Source organism: Amblyomma maculatum, unplaced genomic scaffold (assembly GCF_055883805.1).
Source record: "Amblyomma maculatum isolate TAMU_Amacu unplaced genomic scaffold, ASM5588380v1 scaffold_15, whole genome shotgun sequence".
In the NCBI taxonomy this organism is placed as follows: Eukaryota; Metazoa; Arthropoda; class Arachnida; order Ixodida; family Ixodidae; genus Amblyomma; species Amblyomma maculatum.
This window is the reverse complement of record NW_028146740.1, coordinates 1355294-1382570: the sequence shown is the minus strand read 5'-3', so window position 1 is coordinate 1382570 and position 27277 is coordinate 1355294. Positions and strand designations below refer to the sequence as shown.

Genomic DNA, 27277 nt, shown 5'->3' with positions numbered 1-27277 from the left:
AACTGTGAGGGCAGCCACGCTGCTTACTCACGAACCTGTCCAACATGGAAACAAGAGAAAGATATCATCACACTAAAAGTCAAAGAAAACCTCACTTACAGGGAAGCACGCAAGAAACTCACGTCTACTCACACCCCAACTTATTCTGTTGTGACGCAAATGGGGGCAGCGTCACAGCAGTCCTTGGAACCTGCCCAGGTGACACACGGTGCACCTAAGGCAGGGACCGCTACGCCCCCGGTGGAAGTAGCTGGGGCTGCTCCACCACCCCCAAAGCAGGCTGCGCGGGCCTCTAGGTCAGCTGGCCCCAAGGTCTCTCCAGTAACGGCGAGATCTACCACAAATGTGTCTGTGCAGTCTGCACAATCGTCCAGCACGTCCGAGGACGCAATGGACACAACAAACGACGACCGTCCGGGGCCGTCAACATCTGACAGGCGACGGAGCTCCTTAGAGCGAACTAGAAAAGAAAAGGCCCGAATCACTGGGCCAGAAAAAACTTAGTCTTTCTACCTTCCTCATATAAAATGGCGTTCTTAGTCCATTGGAACTGTAGAGGACTTTTAAGAAACTACAGCGATATAAAAGACATTCTTGTTTCATTCTTACCCGCAGCACTGTGCGTTCAGGAAACCAATCTCGGTGCGCAGCATAAAAACATACTAAAAAAATATAAAGTTTTTCGCCGCGACCGAGAGCACGTTAGCAGGCTCTCGGGTGGTGTTGCTATCATTGTAAGGAATGATATTGCAGCTAGTGAATACAAACTTGACACTCAATTTGAAGCAGTGGCAGCCACCTTACTTACATTTAAAAGAATCACAGTGTGCTGCGTGTATGTTGAGCCACATCGAAAAATAGCTCTCAATAACTTAGAAAACCTTATAAATCAACTACCGGAACCTTATGTGGTAGTTGGTGATTTTAATGCACATTCGCCTTTCTGGGGAAGCGAAAAAATTGATGCGCGAGGCCTAATTATTGAAGATTTTATTCTATCTAACAACATTTGCTTACTAAACACGGGTAAACTGACCTACTGCTCTCCGAGCACGGGAAAGATGAGTGTTTTAGACCTGTCATTTTGTTCACCTTCTCTCTTTAATGATTTTAAATGGGAAGTTTTAGAGAATCCATATGGGAGTGATCACCTACCAGTACTAATCCGCATGTCATCATCACCAAAAGTCACCCCAAGCAAACCGCGACGATGGAAGCTCCACTTAGCCGACTGGCCACTTTTCCAGTCCAAAGCCAATCTGGAAGAAGTTTTTTCAGAGGAGCTCACTGTAGATGAATTGAATGAAAGGTTTACTAATTGCATAATACGTGCAGCAAAGCTAGCTATTCCACAGTCTTCGGGAGTTGTGCATCGCAGTAACAAAGCCTGGTACACGCAAGAATGCCGGGATGCAAAAAAGAAACAAAATAAGGCCTGGGGAACATTCCGCAGGTACCCAACCCAAGGAAACCTTATAGCATTTAAAAAGGCAAGAGCAGAAGCACGATTTATTCGTCGAAAGGCTGAAAAAGAATCATGGCAGAGGTATGTGACGTCAATAAATAGTTCGATGAAGTCCAAAAAAATGTGGGAGCAAGTTCACAAACTAGACGGAAGCTACTCCTCATTTACTATTCCCATATTGACAACCCCCGATACTCAATCGACTCTAGAAGAACAGGCAGACATATTAGGAAGACATTTTTCTGCAGTATCTAGCTCCTCACACTACACTGACACTTTCTTAAGGTACAAAAATGTGGCTGAAAGACAAAGGCTACCAACAAGTGGCAAGAGAAATGAAAAATATAATAGTTTAATTACGCTCCAAGAAATACACACAGTACTCTCTGCCGGAAAGCAGACTGCCCCAGGGGCTGATGAGGTGCATTACGAAATGTTAGCACACCTCTCTGAAAATGCTATTAAAGCACTCCTTGATTTTTTTAATAAGATATGGGTGTTAGGGAAGATGCCAGAAGCCTGGAAAAAAGCCATTATTGTCCCATTGCTTAAACCAGGTAAACCGCCAACCTCTGCATGCAGCTATCGGCCCATAGCTTTGACAAGTTGCCTTGCAAAGACCTTTGAAAGTATTTTAAATATTAGATTAAATTTTGTTCTACAATCACGACAACTACTTGACATACATCAGTGTGGCTTTAGAAAAGCACATTCAACAACTGATCATCTGGTCCGCTTCGAGAATACAGTCAGAGAAGCGTTTATACATAAACAGAGCTGTCTCGCGGTATTCTTTGATCTGGAGAAGGCCTACGACACAACTTGGAGGTTCGGAATATTGCGTGACCTTGCAGACTTGGGCATCCGTGGGAGAATGCTAAACATCTTGCGTGATTTCCTCTCTAACCGTTCATTTAATGTTCGTCTAGGCACAACTATGTCAAAAACATTTATCCAAGAGAATGGCGTACCACAGGGATGTATTTTAAGTACTACATTGTTTGTTGTAAAAATGAATAGTATAAGTAAAGCAATCCCAGAGTCTGTTATGTATTCACTTTACGTTGATGACTTGCAAATTGCCTGTACATCATCCAACATATCATCCTGTGAGAGGCAAATACAGATAACATTGAATAAGTTAGCTACATGGGCAGACAGGAATGGGTTTAAATTCTCCCCTCAAAAAACAGTAGCTGTTCTTTTTTCACTGAAGAGAGGCCTACAGACAGATCCAACTTTATACCTAAATGAAGCTGAACTGCCAGTAAAAAATAAACATAAATTTTTAGGTATAACTTTTGATAAAAAATTAACATTCCTGCCTCACATAACTAACCTTAAAAAGAAAGCTTCTAAGTCCCTCAACATACTCAAAGTTCTCTCAAAGAAGAACTGGGGATCCGATCGAACATGCCTTTTACACATTTATCGCTCTGTTGTACGCTCCAGTTTAGATTACGGTTGTATTGTGTATGGCTCCGCGAGGTCATCATATCTAAAGCGATTAGACCCAATACATAATCTCGGCTTACGTCTTTCTAGTGGTGCATACAGAACATCCCCCATTAAAAGCATCTATGTAGAAACAAATGAACCACCCCTTGCCGACAGGAGGAGCATGCTTACATGTGAATACATACTCAGGATAAGATCTTTACCAAAACATCTCTGTTTCCCCTTAGTTACAAAGTGCCCTTCCAGAATACTGTTCATAAACAAACCCCATGCTATCAGGTCTTTACTACTCCGCTTTGAAGAAATATGCCAAGATTTAGGAATACTGGATGCACTTCCAACTGTAGCCCAGAGACAGTATTCATTTCCGCCCTGGTACAGCCTTCCCTCTACATGTGACCTCACACTGACAGCCTTCCGAAAAAATCAAACAGCACACGAATACATATTACAGGAATACCTAGCACTACGAGAGAAGTATATGAACTTCACAGAATTTTTCACAGATGGATCAAAAACAGCAAATTATGTTGGATGTGCTGTCGTGCAAGGCGACAGAGAAAAAGTTGTAAGGCTACCTAACAGTGCCTCAATATTTACTGCAGAATGTTATGCTGTCTATGTAGCTGTAAATAAAATTATGCAACAGAACTGTGAAAAGAGCATAATCTATACCGATTCTTTAAGTGTGCTTACGGCATTACATTCCAAAAATGCAGTTGAGCCTATAGTAGGGAAAATCATTCACGGCATAGAAAAAATCACAACACAAGGCCAAACCATAATCTTTTGCTGGGTTCCTAGCCATGTTGGGATAGATGGTAACGAAGTAGCCGACTCATGTGCTGCACAAGCTCGAACTAAGAAAATAAAGAAAATACCAATTCCCTACAAGGATTGTATTAAGATAGTAAAAAGAAGCCTGATAGATAAATGGCAGAAAAAATGGAATAACGAAGAACAAAATAAACTACACACAGTAAAACCCATAGTAGGAGAATGGAAATCATGTACACAGAACAAACGCTTCAGTGAGGTGATTTTGTGCCGTCTTCGAATCGGACATACACACTTGACACACAATTTCTTACTGAGAAAAGAGCAAAAACCATTATGCAAAGAATGTGGAGGTGAGCTCACCGTGAACCACATTTTGATCTCATGCACAGAACTTGAACAGTTAAAGAAAAAATATTTTACCCCATTCTATAATGAACGCATCCCATTCCACCCCTGTTTACTATTAGGAGACAACCCGCTTGTTGAAATTTCATCTGTTTTTAGTTTTCTTAAAGAGTTAGGGATTCTAAATCAGCTGTAATTTTCTAAACTTTTCATTTTCACTCATAAAGAAGCTCAGCAACCTAGTGTTTGGCGCATGATGGCCATAGTAGCCTATGTGCCAAAAAACCCAACCCAACCCAACCCAACTTGAATGTGTGACAGCCTTTCATTTTAGGCTGTGTATTGTAGAGTGTGCAGTGCTGTAAATAAATTTTGTATTGTTTTGTATATTGTAATTTTCAGTTTTCTTATAAGCAAGGCTTCATTTCAGATGCATGTAAAAAAAAAATGACAAAAAGTACCGAAAGCAAATGATACACCAATTGTTAATCAACGACGAGCTGTTTAAAGCTACAGGGAATGTGTTACGTGAGTAGCAGGTCTCTTAAAGTGTGCATGTTTTACCAAAATAAAGGACAGAAGCTATACTGCAACCTGTTGGAAAAACCATGCATACAAGACACACTAGCTGCAAATCATACGCTCATTTAAATCACATTTAGTTTTCCAATGATAAGCAATCAGAATGTCGAAAAAGTAAATTTCATGCTTTATTCCCATATTTATGCCCGTATTCAGGTGAGGTTCATTTGAGCATGTTTTTGAGTCAGAGTGTAGAGAATGGATGTTAGACAGTTGCACGTTGGACATTATGCATTGCTGGAAGAGCACACAGGGGATGGCAAAGCCAATACAAATCATACAGTATTATCACCTGGCATTAATGAACCTTTGCCAAAAAATCCAGAACACCACCCTGATGTGCTGCAGGCCACATCAGCCTTGCAATTCATGCCTCTTTTTGTCTAATATTGTCTCCGTGCATGCTTCTGTTTTTCTTTTTTGTTGCTTATTTGGGAACACAGCGCGGAACAAGACACAACACAAGAAAACGAAGGTAGACAGGACGGAGCGCTGATTTGTTGCTGTTACTTTTTACTTACGGTGTCCTTAAAGTCACGCTTGTTTTCCCCTTTGGCTCCCTTGCTTCACTCAGAGACAGGTTCAGGCTTTGTGTATATAGCATGTGCACTGGTTAATGTGTGCATGAATGCTACATTCAATTGAGAATTGCTTTAAGAAAATGGTTTCCATACTGCATCTAGCTCATTGTAATTAGGCATCATATATCATATTCACTATGTCTGTTCCTTCACTTCCTGATCGTCAAATAGTATATGTGAAGGCATTCCTCTAGCCGACCTCATCACCCTTCTCTCCTCTGAGGAATCTTGCTGCACTGAAAGAAAGTGCCGGATGCTATTGCAAGTGCAAAACTGGTAAACAGTAGCAAAGGAACTAGGCTGTACCTGACAAATTTTGTTTCTCTTGTGACATTGTGGTGTGATGTGCACCTGCATCAGACGAGCAGTGTTGCTACTTTTATAAAATGTTTTTATGCAACATGCTCAGAAACCAAGCAGAATAATACCGACAGTTTTCTTTTTTTTTTCTTTTCTTTCTTTTTTTTTTTTTTTTTTAACGAGGCATCTGCCACAACACAGTGACACTCTGCATGTGGTGAAATGTGCATACAGCGTGCTATGTCTAATTCAGGGCACATTAAATGCCATCAGCGTGAAAGCTAACCTGTTGCTGCCAGTGGGCATCTGGATACACTTTTTATTGCATTTTCATTGCTGCCAGAAAATCTTATCTGCTTATTTTTGCGGCTGCGTGAAAACGTCCCCGCCGCGATGGCTCAGTAATGATTATAGACGCTCGGCTCTCTGACCCGCAATATGTGCGTAGCCCAGCTACGACGATCGCATTTCGATGGAATTAACACGCTAAAGGTGGTCCGATGTCAGCGCATGCTAAGATCGCCAGATATATGGCCTAATCGAGCTCTCCACTATGCGTGTTTTCACTACGCCGCTCCAGTCGGGCCGATTTCCGCACGCTACGCCACTGAAGCCGACACGTATACCCGGCCGTAGCAGACTTGCTAACATGATGGAAACGGTGGGCTGCCGCAGGCACTTTCCAACGACAGTGATACCCTGAGAAGGCCAGCGTTGTCGTCGGACAGGTGCGTCTCTTCTCTAGAGGCAACTGCAGCCCGAAAATCTGTTGGGCACTTCCAATTCTCAGTATTCGTAAACAAATTCTTTAATCCTGATACTCGCCGATTTCTCTGCGCGACTAAGTCCTTAAATGAAACACGCACAGCTAGCAACATGCAGGCATCTCAAGTGAGGCATCGCTCACACTTGACGACCGGCTGTTTGTGGGGTTTGTGTCGAGTACCGCCGTTCGTTCAGCCTAGCTGCTGCTGGACGTCCGACAGCGTATGTACTATGATGCACTGTGGTCGCAACTACCGTTACTATAATAGTACAGTACAGCCGCAACGTATACGTAAGTATCTCACTATCTCCTCAGCCTTGCCCTGCCGCGCGACGCGTATATGCAGCGTAAACACTGTTCGCACCGACCCTTCAGCTTCTTGGCATCGCAGCGTTGGCATTTTTGTAATCGGCGCCAAGTAGCAGACGACGGCGTTATTTTTTGTAACTTTTTTCTTTGTTTTTTAAATTTCGTCATCAATTTCTGTTTATACGCGTTTTAGCGCCGTCTCAATTTTCACGTCACGGGTACGTCACAACATGGCCGAAAAGGCGAATATCGAGGATCACCAGACCATCTTTATTGGAATGCTCCGTCGCTTCTGCGCATGCGCCAGCTGAAAGAAGTGAGGAGGAATAACTTGCCGGACGTGACGTAAAACTTGTTTTATGTTTTGTTTGTAAAATGTCTGCCGCTTCTCGTCGCCGTTTCTAGCGATAGGCCGATCCGGCTCCGTGATCGCTCGCAAGCCGGACTTGACTGTGGCGATGGTGGCGCACGGGTTTCTTGGCATCGTAGTTAGAATATCGTAGCCGAGTGGCCGTGTGTGGCCGTGTTCCCAGGTGTTCCTTTCCACTTGTTATAATACTCCTTGAGCTTCGGCCTCGCGTACTGCTGTTCGTCAAGCGGCATGCTGTGATAGCACCGTCTCCGACCTGTGGACTCTGCGACGCTAGTTCTGCAATGCGTGTCAGCCCGCCCTTGTCGATGATACATGCCTGCAGTATGTTGCAAGTAACTGTTGTATTCAGCATTCCATATACTTACTTGCATTTCCCGAAATTTATACGAGTCACTGCCTTTGGATCATCCGAAAGTACGTATACAATCGGACTGAGGTGTACAGCGCAAGTTACGCAACACATGGGATGCGAAAAAACATGGAATCTCGCTGTCATTTTCATCGTTGTCCTCGACTTCGACACCACTATTTAGTAGCAGTGGTAAACTTTAATCACCTGGAAATACCAGTATAAAAAGGCCGGTTGGAGACAAAATTGCCTCTCTATCCTGGATTTCAAGAGGTCGGTTAGTGTATCCGCAGGGCAATTGTTTTGCCATTTTCGTTGCCTTTATCGGATGTACAAACACGGAATTCGGTGTCCAATTGATGCAGGTAGCTTGGCACAGCTAATCTATTATGAAGCTCCGGTGCGGTAGCCAGCCCGGGACTAACCGGGAAATAGAACCTCAACCGGGAAGGCCAGCGATAACCATGAATATTCAGAGGATGTCCACAAATAGCCCTAATGTCCAATGTCACTTGTCGATATTGTGTGGATATTGAGAGGATTATTCGATGAAAATAATCATTTAGTGGATATTCTAAAGATATTATTTCGTGGATGTTCTTTCAGTGTATAGAAATCTAGGAAAAGTGCTTAAAAGCTTTGAGTGGATGTATATTTAACTTGAAGTTATAGCACAAACATATTGCGCATGTGTCGTCTCATACAGGGGAGAGACAAGGTCGGAGAGATGTTTACTCAATGTTTGGTCCTTTTTTTTTCTGAAGGAATTATTTAGGCTATCGACTGGCGCATTTCTTTTTTTTTTTTTTTTTTCATGGCTGCCAACACGTGCGGAAGGCCAAACTTTGTAGAGACTCCTCACGTTGTGTTCACAGTCCCAAACGCTAGTGTTCCGAAACGAGCGCAGTCACAAACGCCAGAGTTCCGAAACGAGAACCAACAACAGAGCTGGCAGCTTAGTAGCCACGGTCATCGCCACCGGCCGCGCCGCTAGCGCCACCGCCAGCATTGCTGTGGCAGCCGCCTCAGTTTGCTGCGTTGTTGTGGTGGTTCGTTCGCTTGTTTCTTTTTTTTTTCTTTCGCGTGTTTGTGTTGTTCTCGCAACGGCGGCCTTTTTGTTGTGTGCTTCACGTAGTCCCGCGCCCAAATTCGGCCAAGCACCAGACGACTGTGCGGGAGAACAGCTAAAATGGTGAGTGTTGATGTTACTGTTTGGCAAACAAAGTGTTAGGGTTCGTTTCTGGTATTGTGCAATTTTAGTGGCGGTGACTTTACCAGTCGATTATCGTTTCGGTTGAGGGCATACATTGCTAAAAATACACGACGTTTAGTTCGAGCTGGGATGATTGAACCGTCAATGTGGGCAAAATACACAGTGCCGCTTCTTTGCCTCTAGAAAGAAGCATGCGTGTGGGACTTGTTGTTCATTATAGGGATGGCAGCCAAGCTAGAGGCAATCAGATGCGATTTTGGGTGTCTAGAAAAGCCTGAACTTGAATAAAACACTTTGCAGGGCAGTCCTGCCGCCTACCATATACATTACCTCTTATTAGTAAAGTGGACAGCTTCCTAGCGCAGCTCTAGAAGGCAGTTCCGGCCTTGTCTTGTGATGGTGAAAGACTACCAAGAGCCCATCATTCATTGCTACTCTCGAATATATAGCAGGCATTCAAGGGCTTGGGTTTTGATAGCTATTAAAGTTCTTATCTTTAAATTTGCTATGTTTTTGCTCTTGTTTGGGAGTCAGCTGCAGTTTTCTGAATTTAATCATTTTTTAACATTATCTAAAATTTTCCTGTGTTCATTCCTTGAAATTTCCTTTCATTTAAGTTGTCATACTTAGTGACACCCTGGTGGTCTTGTATGTTTTTTCTTACACATGTTGCTTTTTAATTTAAGCTGAATGTTGCCCCGTGAACACTGGAAGATTGCAACAAAATCCTTTCCACTGTTTGCAAGGCCCAGCATATGTTTACGTTGTATGTATGTGTATATTGTTGGTGTAATTACACTAATGAACAGTTTCCTTCCAGCATACCCACCATTTCACTTTTTAATTTGATTGAAGATAAAGCGCACGGGAAGACGCACACAAAAGAAGAAGAACACAGGACACGCGCTAACTCACATCTGGTTTATTGCAGCAATAACAGCAAATATATGCTGAAAAAGGGGTCATGCGCAGTACATAAAAATACCATAAAGACAAAGGAAAAAAAATATAAGGAATATTACAAAACATTATCAAGGAATGTCACAAAACCCGATCAAGAAAACTGATCTCTGCCTTCCAGAGCCGCACCGACGTATCGCTGACACACCTATCTCCCCTTTTCCCGATATGGAATGCCTCCAAAAGCTCACGCGCTGTCTTGTCACGGCCTCTGCCCAGAATCTTAATGTCAGCCAGTCGCGGCTCGCACGCAGTGCAGTTCGCGCAATGCGCTGCCAAATTTGACCCTCCACTCCTTAAAGCCCGCAAATGCGCATGACCCCTTTTTCAGCATATATTTGCTGTTATTGCTGCAATAAACCAGATGTGAGTTAGCGCGTGTCCTGTGTTCTTCTTCTTTTGTGTGCGTCTTCCCGTGCGCTTTATCTTCAATCAAATTACAATGCACCATCTAGCCCATCTTCAAGTTTTGTTAAACTACATTTCACTTTTTTTTTTCCTGTTTATATTAAAAGGGCTGTCTTTACCACTTCTTGCAGTGTGCTTACAATATGAGTTTTTGCCATGGATTTTCAAAATATTTTGTGAAGAATAGAGTGCTGTCTCCACAAGTGTGCTTGTTTAGGATATACTGCCAGTGCATTGCGACTGCTGCTGAGTTCATTTTACCAAGCTCAGATTGCATCAATGAACATGCTTCATTTGCATCATACCCACCATTCTACTTTTTTCATGTTTGTGATAAATGTGCTGCCGTTACTATTGTCATGTATTTATATATGTGCATTTGTATATTTGCAGGTCATCAATGTGCACCCCGGACTTGATATCACAGAGGCAAAATAAAACATAAATGACCAAATAAACATGACTGTACAACAACAATTTTTCTTGGTGATTTTCAGCTGTTGCTGCAAAGTATGGAATCAATTACTTAGTGCACTCTAAATGTATTTAGGGCATTTCCCCCGAAGAGAAGTATATTTGCAGGATGGTAGTAGCTGCACAGTAACGCCCACTCACCCTACTTTATAATAAGCCAGTAATTGCTCAATAATATCCACCCAGGTGGAGCCATATGGTGCTTGGGTGGACATTATTGAGCAATTACTCGCTTATTATAAAGTAGGGTACTCCTAATGCACAACTCGCAGCACCAAAAAATATATTGGTTAATATCCACACAATATCATTTAATGTCTCATCAATATTGTGTGTGGACATGCTGTGGGCATTATATGGGCGTCCACAAGTGTCAAAATGGACATTCCATGGATGTTATGTCAACATAATATCAACTTCTGTAAACATCATATGGACATCGGATATCTATTTATGGATGTTCATTGAATATCCATTGAATATAATATGGTTTTCTGGTCATCACAGCTCTCAAGCGACTTGCTGCCGGCCTACTGGACTAGTCATGCAACCGTGGAATCCAGGTATATTTTCAAGTAAACTTCTGTACTTAGGAGTGCCAGGAGGTAGACCGCCCGCGTAAAGAAAAAATGCTCTCGACATCTCCCGACGCAGTCCTGCCTCTAGTTTTGCTCCTAAAGTTAAAGGCTCGAAGCGCAAGCTGTGAAAGGCCTGGTATTTTTGCACAGTATTTATCTTCCAGCTGCTCTAGCTCTAGACAGTTCTTGTATCTAATTCCTGTACTTTTTTTTTTTTTGTCTCAGAAAACATCCCACGACGTCCTATTCGATCGATGTTATTTCTACCTGCCCTGTTGTGCTTATCATTGTAGACAAGCATGTAGACTAGTGTTAAAACAATAAATAAACAGTGCTGCGTTCGTGATTCCATCTTTGTCCAGTCATTGCCCTTGCGACTAGTTGCAGCATGCACCAAAAACAAAGTTTGCCAAGTAATTATTTCCTCTGCCTTAGGGAAAAAAGGCCAGCTGTGAAAGCTGCAAAGATATGGACTGATATCCCTTCATATTTTTTCACACAATCATGCTAATGATGTGTTGCATCTTCAAAGATCTAAGCAGTCTGCTTGCCAGCGCAAGACGGAACATTTATTGCGGACTGCATATTAGTTGTGTAGTGTCAAAATGCACACATGCATCTCGATTTCAGGTCATACAATACCCTCGGGTGGTCACAAAATACTCCATATGTCATGATAGCCAACTGCAGCTATGGAATAAAAAAGGTATATGGACATAAATCATTGCAAGAGTAACAAAACTGCGTAAATTTGCACTGTAAACACTACACATCGAAAGTAGTTTTGCTAGAACCATTGCTGTGACTGACATGGCAAACAGTGCTTGTTGCCTTTAGTGATGTGTTGAGCACAAGGCCTGCATGGAGATTTTAATCCTGTCCGTTAGGCAGAGTTATGTCCTGTTTTTGTTGTGTTGTCATGCATGCAGGCCAAGATAATGCCATATGGTCCTTGGTTCCAACGCTGCAATTCTGAAAAAGTGACTGCCAAGACAGGTCCGATGTACACCGTCCTACTGCTGACCGTGTATATTCCTAAGTGATGTCCAAGTCTTGGGCAGACACTAATCGACGCAGCTCACAAAGCAACATTCCTGCCAAGGTGGTTGCTTACCATAAAAACCACATGCCATAGCTGCCATTCATGGCAGCTCGGAAGTAATGAAGTGCTGACGAAACATATTTCGGATGTTCAGTGAGTTTACACAAGAGGGAGTTGTTAATATGGTTAATTAGTCACCAGTGAAATTTACACTGTATTTATTTTGTTAAACAAAGCTCCTCTTGTGGAGTAAAATAAGCTAAAATTAGCCACAGGCACAAAGTAGGCAAATGGCAATACATATTGAAATACTTATTGTGAATTGTGTTTTATTGTCGGATTCCTTTGAAGGGACACTAAGGAGGATGGAAAGCAGTTTTCCTGTATCGCTAAGATACAGTGTTCTAATCTTAAAGAGACCACACGAGTCGCTTTGGGATGTTAAACCCCACAAACCATTAAAGAGACCACTTAAAATGAAAGCAGAGGTTTTAAAAGGATGGAAAGACCAAGAAACAGAACAAAGATGCTGCCATTACCGGCCAATTTTGCAAGTAAAATGCATGCTTCCACACAGAAGTTTTGGTGCAGATTACTGCAAGATATATTGTGTCGTGAGCCACTCTAATGTGGCAGTGACACGTCCTTTTCAGCAAGGTCATCATGAATCGACTCATGGGAAGGCTTCCAATTTAATTTTCTCACCAATAAATACTATATGCCACAATTGCTGCCGGACAACACAGCCATAATGAGAGAAATAATCAAATATTTACTGAGACCAATGACTCAATGGAGTTGTCCTCAGTGTCACTTTAAAAGGGTGAACTGAAGCATTCAAGCAAAGTATGCACTGATGCATGTGAGAAAATATTCTGAGGTAACACAATCTTTGCTCCAACAGAAGACTCGCAACTTCACCACAAAGAGGGAAAACAGCTGCCCAGGTACACTGGTACAGCACATACAGCAATTGCAATAATTAGCAGACATGCATTGCAATTCACAGAATGTCACGAAATGTGGTCGCTAGGTTAAATGTAATAGCATTAAATGTGCAAGCATATTTTGCAGATTGCCGAGATTTATTTGTTGCTTCAATTATTTATTTCATATATACGGCAACACCTTTGGTCAACAAAAAAAAAAGGGCGTGTAGGTGCCAGGAAAGGGGTCAGATTAGATGTGCTAGGTTTTCCTCCTGGAGGAGCAAGGAGAGAATCATTCTCCTGTAACCAGTTGACGGTGGATTCATCCAAATGTGAAGGTCCGATGTTCGACGACCCAAAAGTTACCTAAACGGGCATCTCTGCCAGCCGTCGACCAGAGCATATGCAACAGAGGTGGTCATGTGTAGCCTAAGCACGGACATCTGCACGAAAGAAGGGAAAAAAAAAAAAAAAAGAGCTCACATTTTGGGTATCACATCAAAAATATGTGTAAGCCCACCCAGCAACCAAAAATGACATACACTGTACATGCATACAACACATGAATATGTCAGCGCAACTTAACAGTGTTGGCCGTTCATGTCATATCGTAATTATGGTGCAGTGAGGCTTACTGATGAATTAAACAGGCTCTGCTCATCACAAACCTCTCAGCAGCACCTTCCCACAATCAGTGTCCTGACCTTTCAATAAGACAGCTTTCTCCTCGTCGCATTGCTAGAATGCATCAGAACGTTCTTGCTCACAGCATATAAATACGATCAATATGATAAAGCTCACCATGAATGTCATTACGGTTTCTTCCCCTCCCCCCTTATCATCTGCCTGTACTGTATGCACAGCTCTCTTGACCTATCCACATCCAAATGAGAACAACTTAAGGGAATAGTGAGGGCAAAATGAACTTGGTCTATACCAATAAATTACTGTGTTCTAATAATGAAACACAGGCTTTTTCTATGGTAGAAGTTTTATAGATTACAAAAGCATGGAAACTAAAATACAGCTAAGCCACCAATGGCCACTTTTGTAAGTAAACCGCGGTGACGTTACTTAATGTTTACTCCGGCAGATCTCCAATGCACGACTACACAGCCGTTCACTACTGATTGATAAGTGTGTTTTGCAGCATGAGCTGCATCTCTTAAGGATTAAGGGGACTCTCCTGGAGAAATTTGTGATGGCTACATGACATTTTCTGAATTGTGACCATGTGGTGTGTGCATGTACAACAGTATGGTGCATGCGCAGAAATAAAAATTGCCTGCAAGCAAATTTCTGGTCTGAAGCCCTGAGGCACTAAAGCCACTCTCTTGTCGTCGGAGTGTGACGCCACGCACCATGTGATGGGTGCATAATAAAAAGCATATAAATGGCACACGGCTACGAATGTGATTTGAACCCATGGCAAGCTATACAGGTCAGATTCTCTGGGCGCTGCATTAAACAACTTCACCTAGCTTCACCTATAGCTTCACAACTTCACCTATAGCTTCACCTTGACATTGCACGCATTATACAGCCACTTTCTCATGCTGCGCATCACTGTCTTCATCAACTTCCACTTGTGCACAGTTTAGTCACAAAGCAAGACCATGCAGACAGAAAACATTTCAACATGTGGTTACTGAAAAAAAAAAAAAAATCGTCTAATGCTCATTTCATATGCCTTAGGAAAACCCTCCAAGGTTAAGCAGACTTGCAATAAAAAGTGATTACTCACTGCCATCCAACCGATGGCAGCCCTATTGCTACAAGAAAAGATATGCAGCTTTTTCAACCAAAGAGGTTTTGATAAAGCTGCATAGCTTTTGTTTGCAGCCTTATCGCTGTGCTTTGGTGGATGCTTATGAGTAATTACTCCCTTATTCCACTAGTCTTGTAGGTCAGAGGGGAAGGGGGTAGTTTGGTAACGCTGGGGGCTTCCATCGGCCGAGTCCGTAACTCTGTCTTCTTGGGCAGCCATGCTGTGCTACAGGCCACAACAATTTTTCAGACTGTTCTACGCCATTTCTGTGAGAGCAAAGCTTACTGCCTTCTTGTCGTTGTTTTATTCGTGCTGCAAATGGGTTTTACTCTACAAGTAGTTCTTTTGGTCATGACACCACAGGTGCAAATCAAATGTTGCATTTTGATTGTTTTCGGAGTAATAAATGCACCTCTTGCTGCCAAAAAAATATCAACCTACCTGGAAGAATCCACATAACGATTTTTTTTAGATGAGTAGGATGAAGCTGTCTGCAGCGTCCCTTTAGGGAAGCAGCAGTGCAAAACTTAAATGAAGGATGTAAAAGCTGAGAAGCTATGCTATATCTAATCGATAACTTAGACAAAAAAATTGAGTTGCTGCACATTAGTCCCATAGGCATCTGTACTTCGGTGAACCTCCGAAGTTTACTACTTTCTTTCTTTCTTTTTTTTTTTTTTTTTTTTACATACTGCCCATCGAAATTTCTCAGCTGTGTACAGCCCAGCCAAGGAACTGAGTGAATGCATTCCTTTCATTACAATTTCTCAAGAAATGCAACTGTGGGTGTGTTTTCTGTAATTCTGTCTGCTTTCTTACTAAACATATGAAATTTCTAATAGTACTTAGCCATACAACAAGGGGAAGTTTGCTGCTGGAGAAGAGTAAAAATACTGGCATATTTCTGTAGATCTTTCCCTGTGATGACAATAGGAACAGAATATCTGTTTTGCAGGAATTTATATTTTCTCTAAGCTGGGGACGGTGGCGGCATTGCTATGGGCAAAATATTTTTCTTAGCTGTGGTAGATATGACCAGCCTTATTTAACTAATAGCTATTTTTAAATTAGCAATTGAGTGCTTTAAACTATAGCTGTAATGAAACATTATTCGTCTTATTTAAATCACCTTCAGGGGCTCCCCCACGCACTAACATTAGAGTAGAGGAGAGGTGTCAAAACCTGGGAATTCACGAAGTGCTTGCAAGAGTATGGACGGAGGTCTGGTTCCACCTGGAGCGGGCATGTCGCCTCTTTAGCGAGCAGTTCTCAGAGCTGTGGTGTCGGCCGCCTGTTTTTTTTTTTTTATTATTATTATTTTTTTTAATATCTAGGTTTGGGGGTGTGACATGGATGGTATAAGTAGGATAGAACTTAAAGAAAACAGCAGTTGCTAACAATGAACAATGAATGTTTCCCGGCATGTGTGTGACTCCACTGAACGGCAAACAATCAGTTTTTGATGTGTAAGTACACCAAACAAGCAAGAAGCATTGATGGTATTCTTCAGCTGGTAATTTTGTCTGACGGTTAGCTTCTTATTTAGGTAACCAGAAAGACCTTAAACAGACTATTTTCTGTGACGAAGAAATTGTGCATGGCAGTTACTGCAGACTTAAGTTGTATCCGAGACTATAGAGGGGAAGCAGTTGTTATATATTTTTTTGTTGATGTGTTGCATAGGACAAGCAATATTTATGACTCCGACATTGATGAGAAATTGCAAATGAACACTTTACACAAGGGCAGAGGTCGTACTTATGAAAAAAAAAAGAAACTAAAGAACAAGGACTACATAAAATGTGTTGAGAAACTATATGGCATTTCAGGTTACTAGCAAACCTAAGAATGCTGCAAAACATGTGCACCTTTGCACCATGATATAACAGATCAACATAAAGCTATACACGTGCAGCCTTTTATGAAATGCACACAGAATTTCCCAGTGCTCCTGCTGCTATTGGAATAAACGGTAGAATTTCACCCCTGGTGGGCACTTCACGCAGGTGCATTGAGCATCCAATGATGCAATATTGTATGCGTGACATTGCGAAATCCTTACAACTGCAAACATACTGCCTTATGCCGCCGTGAAACAGCAAGGCATAGGCTTCCACTGGGGATCACATAGCGTCGCTTCCATCTTGTGGCATGATTGTTATACTTGCACCGTGGCTCTGTCGCTTTGAAGTTTTTTTATTTATTTATTTATAGGTACTGCGATCTGGTACAGATCATAGCAGGGTGGGAAAAACAAAAAGAAATACAAGCATATAAACGCACTCAAATTCATAAAATTTGCAGGCACTTTTCAAACATTAGTAAAGAACTTTGAGTTATAGTCTCGCTATTAAGGTTATTCCATTCCGTAATTGTCCTCGGAAAGAAAGAATATTTAAAACAGTTATTTCACGCGTTCACAGGGGTTATTGTTAGTGCATGCCTTTGTCTCGTATTATAACCTGAAGAGTAAGTAATATAATTGGAAGTGTTAATATTATAATGACCTTTTACGAGCTGGAAAAGAAACTTTAATCGGCAGATACGATTGCGCTCAGTCACAGAAGGTAATCCACTACGCTTCACATGCTCGCTGACAGACGCACGGCCATATGAATTAAATACAAACCTAACGACCTCATGCTGTATGCGCTCAAGTTTATGAATGTTAGTTAAGGTGAAAGGGTCCCATATAATTACGGCATATTCTAACAGTGGACGGATGAGGGAGTTGTAAGCTAATAGGCGGACACTGGGCGGAGATGACTTCAGTGAGCGCCTCAAGAAAAAAAGTTTGCGCAGTGAATTAGCTACAACCGCATCTATGTGTTAGGATTGTTATTGTATTCGCCGTACTCTCTTTCATGAGGAAGTCATAGTTTCTTCCACCATAAGCCAGCTAAAGACAATGTGTCCCTTTGCATACATGCTCGTCTCCCAGCGCTATTAATAAAATTCTCAGTAGTGTGCAAAAAAAAAAAAAAATATCTTAGAAACACAAGGGGGCTGTACATACCTCTTAGGTTGTGTGTTGGGCATCACTGCATCACTGACCTTCATTTTAATGGTGGGCTCGTTACTGCCCGCTATCTAGGCAGCGAGCAGTTACATCATCTTTTACTGTCAAGTTTCAAAGATATTCAGAGCAACATTCCTATTTCGAAAATTTACATTTTAAAATGTCCTGCCGTGTTTCTTACCCCTAAAGCTAGGTATACTTTTTTTATCTGGACGCGGAGTGTTCGACTGCCACAAAGAAAATATAGTTGAAAAAAGTCAGCAGACTGTCCTCCAGATGTGAAGCATTTGCTACATTGTACAGAAAATGCTTTGGACTTCTGCACACTATGCCATTTCATACACAACATGCAATGCTGCCAAACGCAGCATGCCTGAGTACCGACTGCATTCGTGCCTGAGAAACAGTTTGTCCTACATCCAAGTCCAAAGTGCAGACATGGCTCGTCCAACTGAGCTATGGAGACATCTATCTTAACACTGAGCGTATTCATCAGTGCCACCCTTGACTACAGCAACGGATGCAGAATTACCAGCATTACCGTATCTGTCATGTGGAATGTGATGAAACAGCGAAGCAGTGTGAGAACCTCCTTATAGCGCCAATGGCATCAAGACTACCAGAACAGAAGCTGTCATTAAGTTACTGGCCAGACAACAGAAAGGAAATCAGCAGCTCTTTATGTAGCCAACAGCCACTGTGACTAAACAATGTTGAGGAGAATGTTTTCTCTTCTTATTTCGTAGTTCTGGTTAGTGGAGAATGAGGTGTGCATTTTTTTTTTACCAGACAGACTATTTGAGAGAATATAAAACAATCCTACTCACTGAAAATGAGGTTCAGTCATTTATTCGTCTTAATAAGCTTTGGCGGGTCGCGATGGTTCGGTACATACATCGCCACTAACGTAGATGCTTTAAACTGAAGGAGGAGTCAAGAAAATGTGCAATAAGGAACTGTGACATTAAAGTTACACAGGCCTACGCGAATGGTATATAACAACACAAGCCCTTTCAAAGCAGTTATTTTCATAGCTGCAGATAAATCAGGTCATAAATGTACGGCGCTGCAGTGTTCTAAAAGGTGAGAGAATTGTTATTTTGAATCTATGGAGCAATGACCTGTAGTAGATGATTTTGGTGCACGAGATGCTGTTTTAAATACAATAAAGGTTATACACATATATTTCATGCAGAACTTTACAACGAACAAAACATTTTAGAAATGTTGCAAACAAGGTCCAGCCATATGTATACATTGAGCATTATCGGCAGGTGGCCAGCTTCCACGATACACATGTCTTAGGATCCGGGATTTAGAACTGACATGAACAGTCGTTCCTTCAGGAAGAACGTTAGTCAAGTAGTGACTAACGTTCTTCCTGAAGGAACGCCAACCGGAACGACGCCCTTTTTTATACTGGCATTTCGAGGTGATTAAAGTTTACCACTGCTACTAAATAGTGGTGTCGAAGTCGAGGACAACGATAAAAATGACAGCGAGATCCCATTCGACTACGCACTCGATCGGAGACGAGTTTGTCGCATCCCATGTGTTGCGCTACTTGCGCTGTACACCTTACTTCCGGATGATCCAAAGGCAGTGACTCGTGTAAATTTCGGGAAATGCAAGTAAGTACTTGCGACATACTGCAGGCATGTTCCATCGACAAGAGCGGGCTGACACGCATTGCAGAACTAGCGTCGCAGAGTCCACAGGTCGGAGATGGTGCTATCTGTAACTAAGAGAACGCATGGGAATATCACAGCTTGCTGCTTGACGAACAGCAGTACGCGAGGCCGAAGCTCAAGGAGTATTATAACATGTGGAAAGGAACACGTACGGCCACACGGCTACGATATTCAAACTACAATGCCAAGAAACCCGTCCGCCACCATCGCCACAGCCATATCCGGCTTGCGAGCTATCACGGAGCCGGCGACACTGGCGAGGGGCCGTATTACGCACCGCTCTCAAACGGATCGCTCTCAAAATCGCTCTCAAAGGCCTATGTCCTATTGGTCAGTTCTGACCGGTCAGTTCTGCGTCACCGGTGGACGTCATCAGACGTCATGAACACGAAAGAAATGATGACGTTGGGCACTTAAATATGGCCGCCAATTGAGAGCGTTTTTTTGAGAGCGACAGAAGCAGTCTCAAACGTTTGAGAGTGAAAATGGCGGCCGCGTAAATTGCGATGCGCCGCTTTGAGGCATTGTATCGGCGATCCACAGCGAAGAATGAAGCACGAGGACGCGTTTGACTTGCCGGACAAGTTGCTCCGGCTCTGTTCAACTCGGGAACAAGCAGAAAGTGTAGTGACTGCGCGACGATTGCCGACGAACATCGATGAACGGCGGCTTGCGGGCGAGTGCGTCGTCACCGCGGCGGCAAGCGCACCGCATTTTTTTGCTACCGGAGGCTTCCAACCACGATTATACCGTGCTTCCAACCAGTACTCACGGATTGAAATAGGACACTCGGAGCGCGTGGCCGTCGCTGCATGCAAGGCAGTGTGGTAAACAACAGGGCGGCTTATTGGCGACCGGAAAGAGCAGTTCTGCTTTTTAGATGTTCTCCCCCTCTCGCTATACCACAATGCAGCACCTTGATTCCATAAGCACCCACGGGCGGCGCTGGATGCAGCGACGGCCACGCGCTCCGAGTGTCCTATTTCAATCCGTGAGTACTGTACGTAGGGAATGTAAGGTCGTTTGCATCACGCAGTGCGTCGGTAGCGGAAGCCATCGGGCGGAACGATGATTGCCGTCAAGGATACGGAAACAAGTCGCTAGGCAAGGGGTTCTACGCACGTTGTGAACATCACAATAGTGAGTAGATTTTGTTATTGACTGCGTGTGTTTGCCGAAGAGTTCTGAAGATCATAGTAAACTTGTATTGTGCCTGCTTTATCTCAGATCTGCGAAGCGAACACGCGCATTTCGTGACCCTGGCTGCCCCGCCGGACCAACGCCTCCTCCACGGCGCGTTCGTCTAGCGTTTGTGAATGCGCCGTAAAAACGCCTGCTCCTTTTCATTTCATCCTTCTGTCAATTACATGTGCGCGAATCAAAAGCGTCCAAAATAAAGTTGTAAGTTCAGTGCAGTTGTGTGTGTCCCTAGCCTTGTCCTTGTCTGCCAGCGCTGCGACACCATAATGTTTGATAGCGGTACTCCTGTGCACCGAAAGGTGATCGAAGGTCTGCTGAACACCTGCGTCTTTTTCCTGATTAAGATCTAAAAACCCGTGTTGGTCATCGAACGATCTTGATTATATGCATTGATGTGTGCAATACCACTTGTTGTAAGTCGGCTTCTCTGCAAGGCTTTTTTTCCAACCAAAAGGTCTCGTTCCCACTGTTGCATTGTTTTCTAACAGTTGTCTTCAAAATGACCTAGCGAGAGCTGTCGAAAGGGTTCTGTATACCTGCCCTTTATATGTAAAGCACAGGATGAAGGGACTATTGATTGTCCAGCGCGCCTTGCTCATCGATGACTGGTTTCGGGCCATTTGTCACGCTCCCTGCCTGCGACACATTCGCGGCTTGAAAGTGAATGCGCCGTAAAAACGCCTGCTTCTTTTCATTTCCGCAAAGACCGGGAGTCTTTTCTGAGGACAATACTTTTTTTTTTTTTTTTTCGAAAACAAGCCTTGCAGGGAGAGACTGACTTAGATTTCGGCTTCGGCAAGAGATACATTTCCTGAATATGCTGAGATGGGCTATATGCCAAAGAATGCATGTTGCAGTGAAATTTTGTGCATGGCAAAAGCAATAGGAGACAAATATTTATAGTGTTTAAATTTATTTGCTGCCTAAGAGATCGGGGTGCTTCTGTTATGCAGGTAATCATCACTACCAAGTTACAAGGCTGTCCTTACAATGATGCCTGCCTAAACAGCATTGGCACACGTTGTAAGCATTCCTGCGAATGTTTACGATTCTGGCTGTGGGCTACTTAGTATGGATCTTCAATTGAGTGCTAAAGCATGCTCAAAAGCTGTTGAGATTAGCAAAAGATGGGCCTAAGTGGATGTCATATTTTGGTTACCCATGAGACGGCAACTACCCACTGAAGTCATGGCTGATTACACCAGCGCCAAGCCATCCCAGTCCCAGCTCGCTGTCTCTTCTCTGCTACCGTCTTGCAGCCTGGTACAGTTGGCTGTGGTCACTGTGGTGTAAACATGCTTAAACTGAAAAGTGCAGTATTACAGCAAGGCAGTAAATGTTCATGATGCTGATTGTAATCAGAAAATACTACCAACAAAGATCTTTTTTTTTTTTACTGCCACTTATATTCAGTAGAAACACTTATTTCTTGGCAGCATATAGAGAAGCACATGTACCTTGATATGCATTGATCATACAACATTGACATGTACATTCGAGAATAAATTACTAGGCCCAAAGAAGCCATTCCATTGCATATTGAAGCTACCTATACAAATAGGTACTGTATGCATGGTGGAGTATACAAAATGCTTATATATCAGATATAACAAAGCTGTAGCTGCTGCTCTGCTGTAGCAGCTGCTAGGAGAATAGTGCATTTTACTTGGCTTCAGTGCCCAGAATGACTGCTGAATGACAAAAATCTTAGTGACAATAAAATAACTGCAATCATAACAAATGCATTGCTGGGGCTATGCATAACAAATGCATTGCTGGGGCTAATACGGCCCAGTGTCGCCGGCTCCGTGATAGCTCGCAAGCCGGATATGGCTGTGGCGATGGTGGCGGACGGGTTTCTTGGCATTGTAGTTTGAATATCGTAGCCGTGTGGCCGTACGTGTTCCTTTCCACATGTTATAATACTCCTTGAGCTTCGGCCTCGCGTACTGCTGTTCGTCAAGCAGCAAGCTGTGATATTCCCATGCGTTCTCTTAGTTACAGATAGCACCATCTCCGACCTGTGGACTCTGCGACGCTAGTTCTGCAATGCGTGTCAGCCCGCTCTTGTCGATGGAACATGCCTGCAGTATGTCGCAAGTACTTACTTGCATTTCCCGAAATTTACACGAGTCACTGCCTTTGGATCATCCGGAAGTAAGGTGTACAGCGCAAGTAGCGCAACACATGGGATGCGACAAACTCGTCTCCGATCGAGTGCGTAGTCGAATGGGATCTCGCTGTCATTTTTATCGTTGTCCTCGACTTCGACACCACTATTTAGTAGCAGTGGTAAACTTTAATCACCTCGAAATGCCAGTATAAAAAAGGGCGTCGTTCCGGTTGGCGTTCCTTCAGGAAGAACGTTAGTCACTACTTGACTAACGTTCTTCCTGAAGGAACGACTGTTCATGTCAGTTCTAAATCCCGGATCCTAAGACATGTGTATCGTGGAAGCTGGCCACCTGCCGATAATGCTCAATGTATACATATGGCTGGACCTTGTTTGCAACATTTCTAAAATGTTTTGTTCGTTGTAAAGTTCTGCATGAAATATATGTGTATAACCTTTATTGTATTTAAAACAGCATCTCGTGCACCAAAATCATCTACTACAGGTCATTGCTCCATAGATTCAAAATAACAATTCTCTCACCTTTTAGAACACTGCAGCGCCGTACATTTATGACCTGATTTATCTGCAGCTATGAAAATAACTGCTTTGAAAGGGCTTGTGTTGTTATATACCATTCGCGTAGGCCTGTGTAACTTTAATGTCACAGTTCCTTATTGCACATTTTCTTGACTCCTCCTTCAGTTTAAAGCATCTACGTTAGTGGCGATGTATGTACCGAACCATCGCGACCCGCCAAAGCTTATTAAGACGAATAAATGACTGAACCTCATTTTCAGTGAGTAGGATTGTTTTATATTCTCTCAAATAGTCTGTCTGGTAAAAAAAAAATGCACACCTCATTCTCCACTAACCAGAACTACGAAATAAGAAGAGAAAACATTCTCCTCAACATTGTTTAGTCACAGTGGCTGTTGGCTACATAAAGAGCTGCCGATTTCCTTTCTGTTGTCTGGCCAGTAACTTAATGACAGCTTCTGTTCTGGTAGTCTTGATGCCATTGGCGCTATAAGGAGGTTCTCACACTGCTTCGCTGTTTCATCACATTCCACATGACAGATACGGTAATGCTGGTAATTCTGCATCCGTTGCTGTAGTCAAGGGTGGCACTGATGAATACGCTCAGTGTTAAGATAGATGTCTCCATAGCTCAGTTGGACGAGCCATGTCTGCACTTTGGACTTGGATGTAGGACAAACTGTTTCTCAGGCACGAATGCAGTCGGTACTCAGGCATGCTGCGTTTGGCAGCATTGCATGTTGTGTATGAAATGGCATAGTGTGCAGAAGTCCAAAGCATTTTCTGTACAATGTAGCAAATGCTTCACATCTGGAGGACAGTCTGCTGACTTTTTTCAACTATATTTTCTTTGTGGCAGTCGAACACTCCGCGTCCAGATAAAAAAAGTATACCTAGCTTTAGGGGTAAGAAACACGGCAGGACATTTTAAAATGTAAATTTTCGAAATAGGAATGTTGCTCTGAATATCTTTGAAACTTGACAGTAAAAGATGATGTAACTGCTCGCTGCCTAGATAGCGGGCAGTAACGAGCCCACCATTAAAATGAAGGTCAGTGATGCAGTGATGCCCAACACACAACCTAAGAGGTATGTACAGCCCCCTTGTGTTTCTAAGATATTTTTTTTTTTTTTTGCACACTACTGAGAATTTTATTAATAGCGCTGGGAGACGAGCATGTATGCAAAGGGACACATTGTCTTTAGCTGGCTTATGGTGGAAGAAACTATGACTTCCTCATGAAAGAGAGTACGGCGAATACAATAACAATCCTAACACATAGATGCGGTTGTAGCTAATTCACTGCGCAAACTTTTTTTCTTGAGGCGCTCACTGAAGTCATCTCCGCCCAGTGTCCGCCTATTAGCTTACAACTCCCTCATCCGTCCACTGTTAGAATATGCCGTAATTATATGGGACCCTTTCACCTTAACTAACATTCATAAACTTGAGCGCATACAGCATGAGGTCGTTAGGTTTGTATTTAATTCATATGGCCGTGCGTCTGTCAGCGAGCATGTGAAGCGTAGTGGATTACCTTCTGTGACTGAGCGCAATCGTATCTGCCGATTAAAGTTTCTTTTCCAGCTCGTAAAAGGTCATTATAATATTAACACTTCCAATTATATTACTTACTCTTCAGGTTATAATACGAGACAAAGGCATGCACTAACAATAACCCCTGTGAACGCGTGAAATAACTGTTTTAAATATTCTTTCTTTCCGAGGACAATTACGGAATGGAATAACCTTAATAGCGAGACTGTAACTCAAAGTTCTTTACTAATGTTTGAAAAGTGCCTGCAAATTTTATGAATTTGAGTGCGTTTATATGCTTGTATTTCTTTTTGTTTTTCCCACCCTGCTATGATCTGTACCAGATCGCAGTACCTATAAATAAATAAATAAAAAAACTTCAAAGCGACAGAGCCACGGTGCAAGTATAACAATCATGCCACAAGATGGAAGCGACGCTATGTGATCCCCAGTGGAAGCCTATGCCTTGCTGTTTCACGGCGGCATAAGGCAGTATGTTTGCAGTTGTAAGGATTTCGCAATGTCACGCATACAATATTGCATCATTGGATGCTCAATGCACCTGCGTGAAGTGCCCACCAGGGGTGAAATTCTACCGTTTATTCCAATAGCAGCAGGAGCACTGGGAAATTCTGTGTGCATTTCATAAAAGGCTGCACGTGTATAGCTTTATGTTGATCTGTTATATCATGGTGCAAAGGTGCACATGTTTTGCAGCATTCTTAGGTTTGCTAGTAACCTGAAATGCCATATAGTTTCTCAACACATTTTATGTAGTCCTTGTTCTTTAGTTTCTTTTTTTTTTTTTTTTCATAAGTACGACCTCTGCCCTTGTGTAAAGTGTTCACTTGCAATTTCTCATCAATGTCGGAGTCATAAATATTGCTTGTCCTATGCAACACATCAACAAAAAAATATATAACAACTGCTTCCCCTCTATAGTCTCGGATACAACTTAAGTCTGCAGTAACTGCCATGCACAATTTCTTCGTCACAGAAAATAGTCTGTTTAAGGTCTTTCTGGTTACCTAAATAAGAAGCTAACCGTCAGACAAAATTACCAGCTGAAGAATACCATCAATGCTTCTTGCTTGTTTGGTGTACTTACACATCAAAAACTGATTGTTTACCGTTCAGTGGAGTAAAACACATGCCGGGAAACATTCATTGTTCATTGTTAGCAACTGCTGTTTTCTTTAAGTTCTATCCTACTTATACCATCCATGTCACACCCCCAAACCTAGATATTAAAAAAAATAATAATAATAAAAAAAAAACAGGCGGCCGACACCACAGCTCTGAGAACTGCTCGCTAAAGAGGCGACATGCCCGCTCCAGGTGGAACCAGACCTCCGTCCATACTCTTGCAAGCACTTCGTGAATTCCCAGGTTTTGACACCTCTCCTCTCCTCTAATGTTAGTGCGTGGGGGAGCCCCTGAAGGTGATTTAAATAAGACGAATAATGTTTCATTACAGCTATAGTTTAAAGCACTCAATTGCTAATTTAAAAATAGCTATTAGTTAAATAAGGCTGGTCATATCTACCACAGCTAAGAAAAATATTTTGCCCATAGCAATGCCGCCACCATCCCCAGCTTAGAGAAAATATAAATTCCTGCAAAACAGATATTCTGTTACTATTGTCATCACAGGGAAAGATCTACAGAAATATGCCAGTATTTTTACTCTTCTCCAGCAGCAAACTTCCCCTTGTTGTATGGCTAAGTACTATTAGAAATTTCATATGTTTAGTAAGAAAGCAGACAGAATTACAGAAAACACACCCACAGTTGCATTTCTTGAGAAATTGTAATGAAAGGAATGCATTCACTCAGTTCCTTGGCTGGGCTGTACACAGCTGAGAAATTTCGATGGGCAGTATGTAAAAAAAAAAAAAAAAAAAAGAAAGAAAGAAAGTAGTAAACTTCGGAGGTTCACCGAAGTACAGATGCCTATGGGACTAATGTGCAGCAACTCAATTTTTTTGTCTAAGTTATCGATTAGATATAGCATAGCTTCTCAGCTTTTACATCCTTCATTTAAGTTTTGCACTGCTGCTCCCCTAAAGGGACGCTGCAGACAGCTTCATCCTACTCATCTAAAAAAAATCGTTATGTGGATTCTTCCAGGTAGGTTGATATTTTTTTGGCAGCAAGAGGTGCATTTATTACTCCGAAAACAATCAAAATGCAACATTTGATTTGCACCTGTGGTGTCATGACCAAAAGAACTACTTGTAGAGTAAAACCCATTTGCAGCACGAATAAAACAACGACAAGAAGGCAGTAAGCTTTGCTCTCACAGAAATGGCGTAGAACAGTCTGAAAAATTGTTGTGGCCTGTAGCACAGCATGGCTGCCCAAGAAGACAGAGTTACGGACTCGGCCGATGGAAGCCCCCAGCGTTACCAAACTACCCCCTTCCCCTCTGACCTACAAGACTAGTGGAATAAGGGAGTAATTACTCATAAGCATCCACCAAAGCACAGCGATAAGG

At 42.5% G+C, this 27277-nt stretch overlaps 1 protein-coding gene and 1 long non-coding RNA gene across 3 annotated transcripts in view; one reads left to right on the top strand and one right to left on the bottom strand.

Annotated features, from left to right (window-relative positions):
• Positions 1 to 27277, bottom strand: part of LOC146171905 (uncharacterized) — a 263996-nt gene that overhangs the window by 83115 nt on the left and 153604 nt on the right. The window lies entirely within an intron of this gene.
• LOC146171910 (uncharacterized) lies at positions 1538 to 13365 on the top strand. Its single transcript, XM_084586199.1, has 4 exons — positions 1538 to 1546; positions 8184 to 8500; positions 10871 to 10926; positions 11871 to 13365. Exons 1-4 carry the CDS (start codon positions 1538 to 1540, stop codon positions 11915 to 11917), a joined length of 429 nt encoding a protein of 142 aa, XP_084442325.1. The 3' UTR covers positions 11918 to 13365.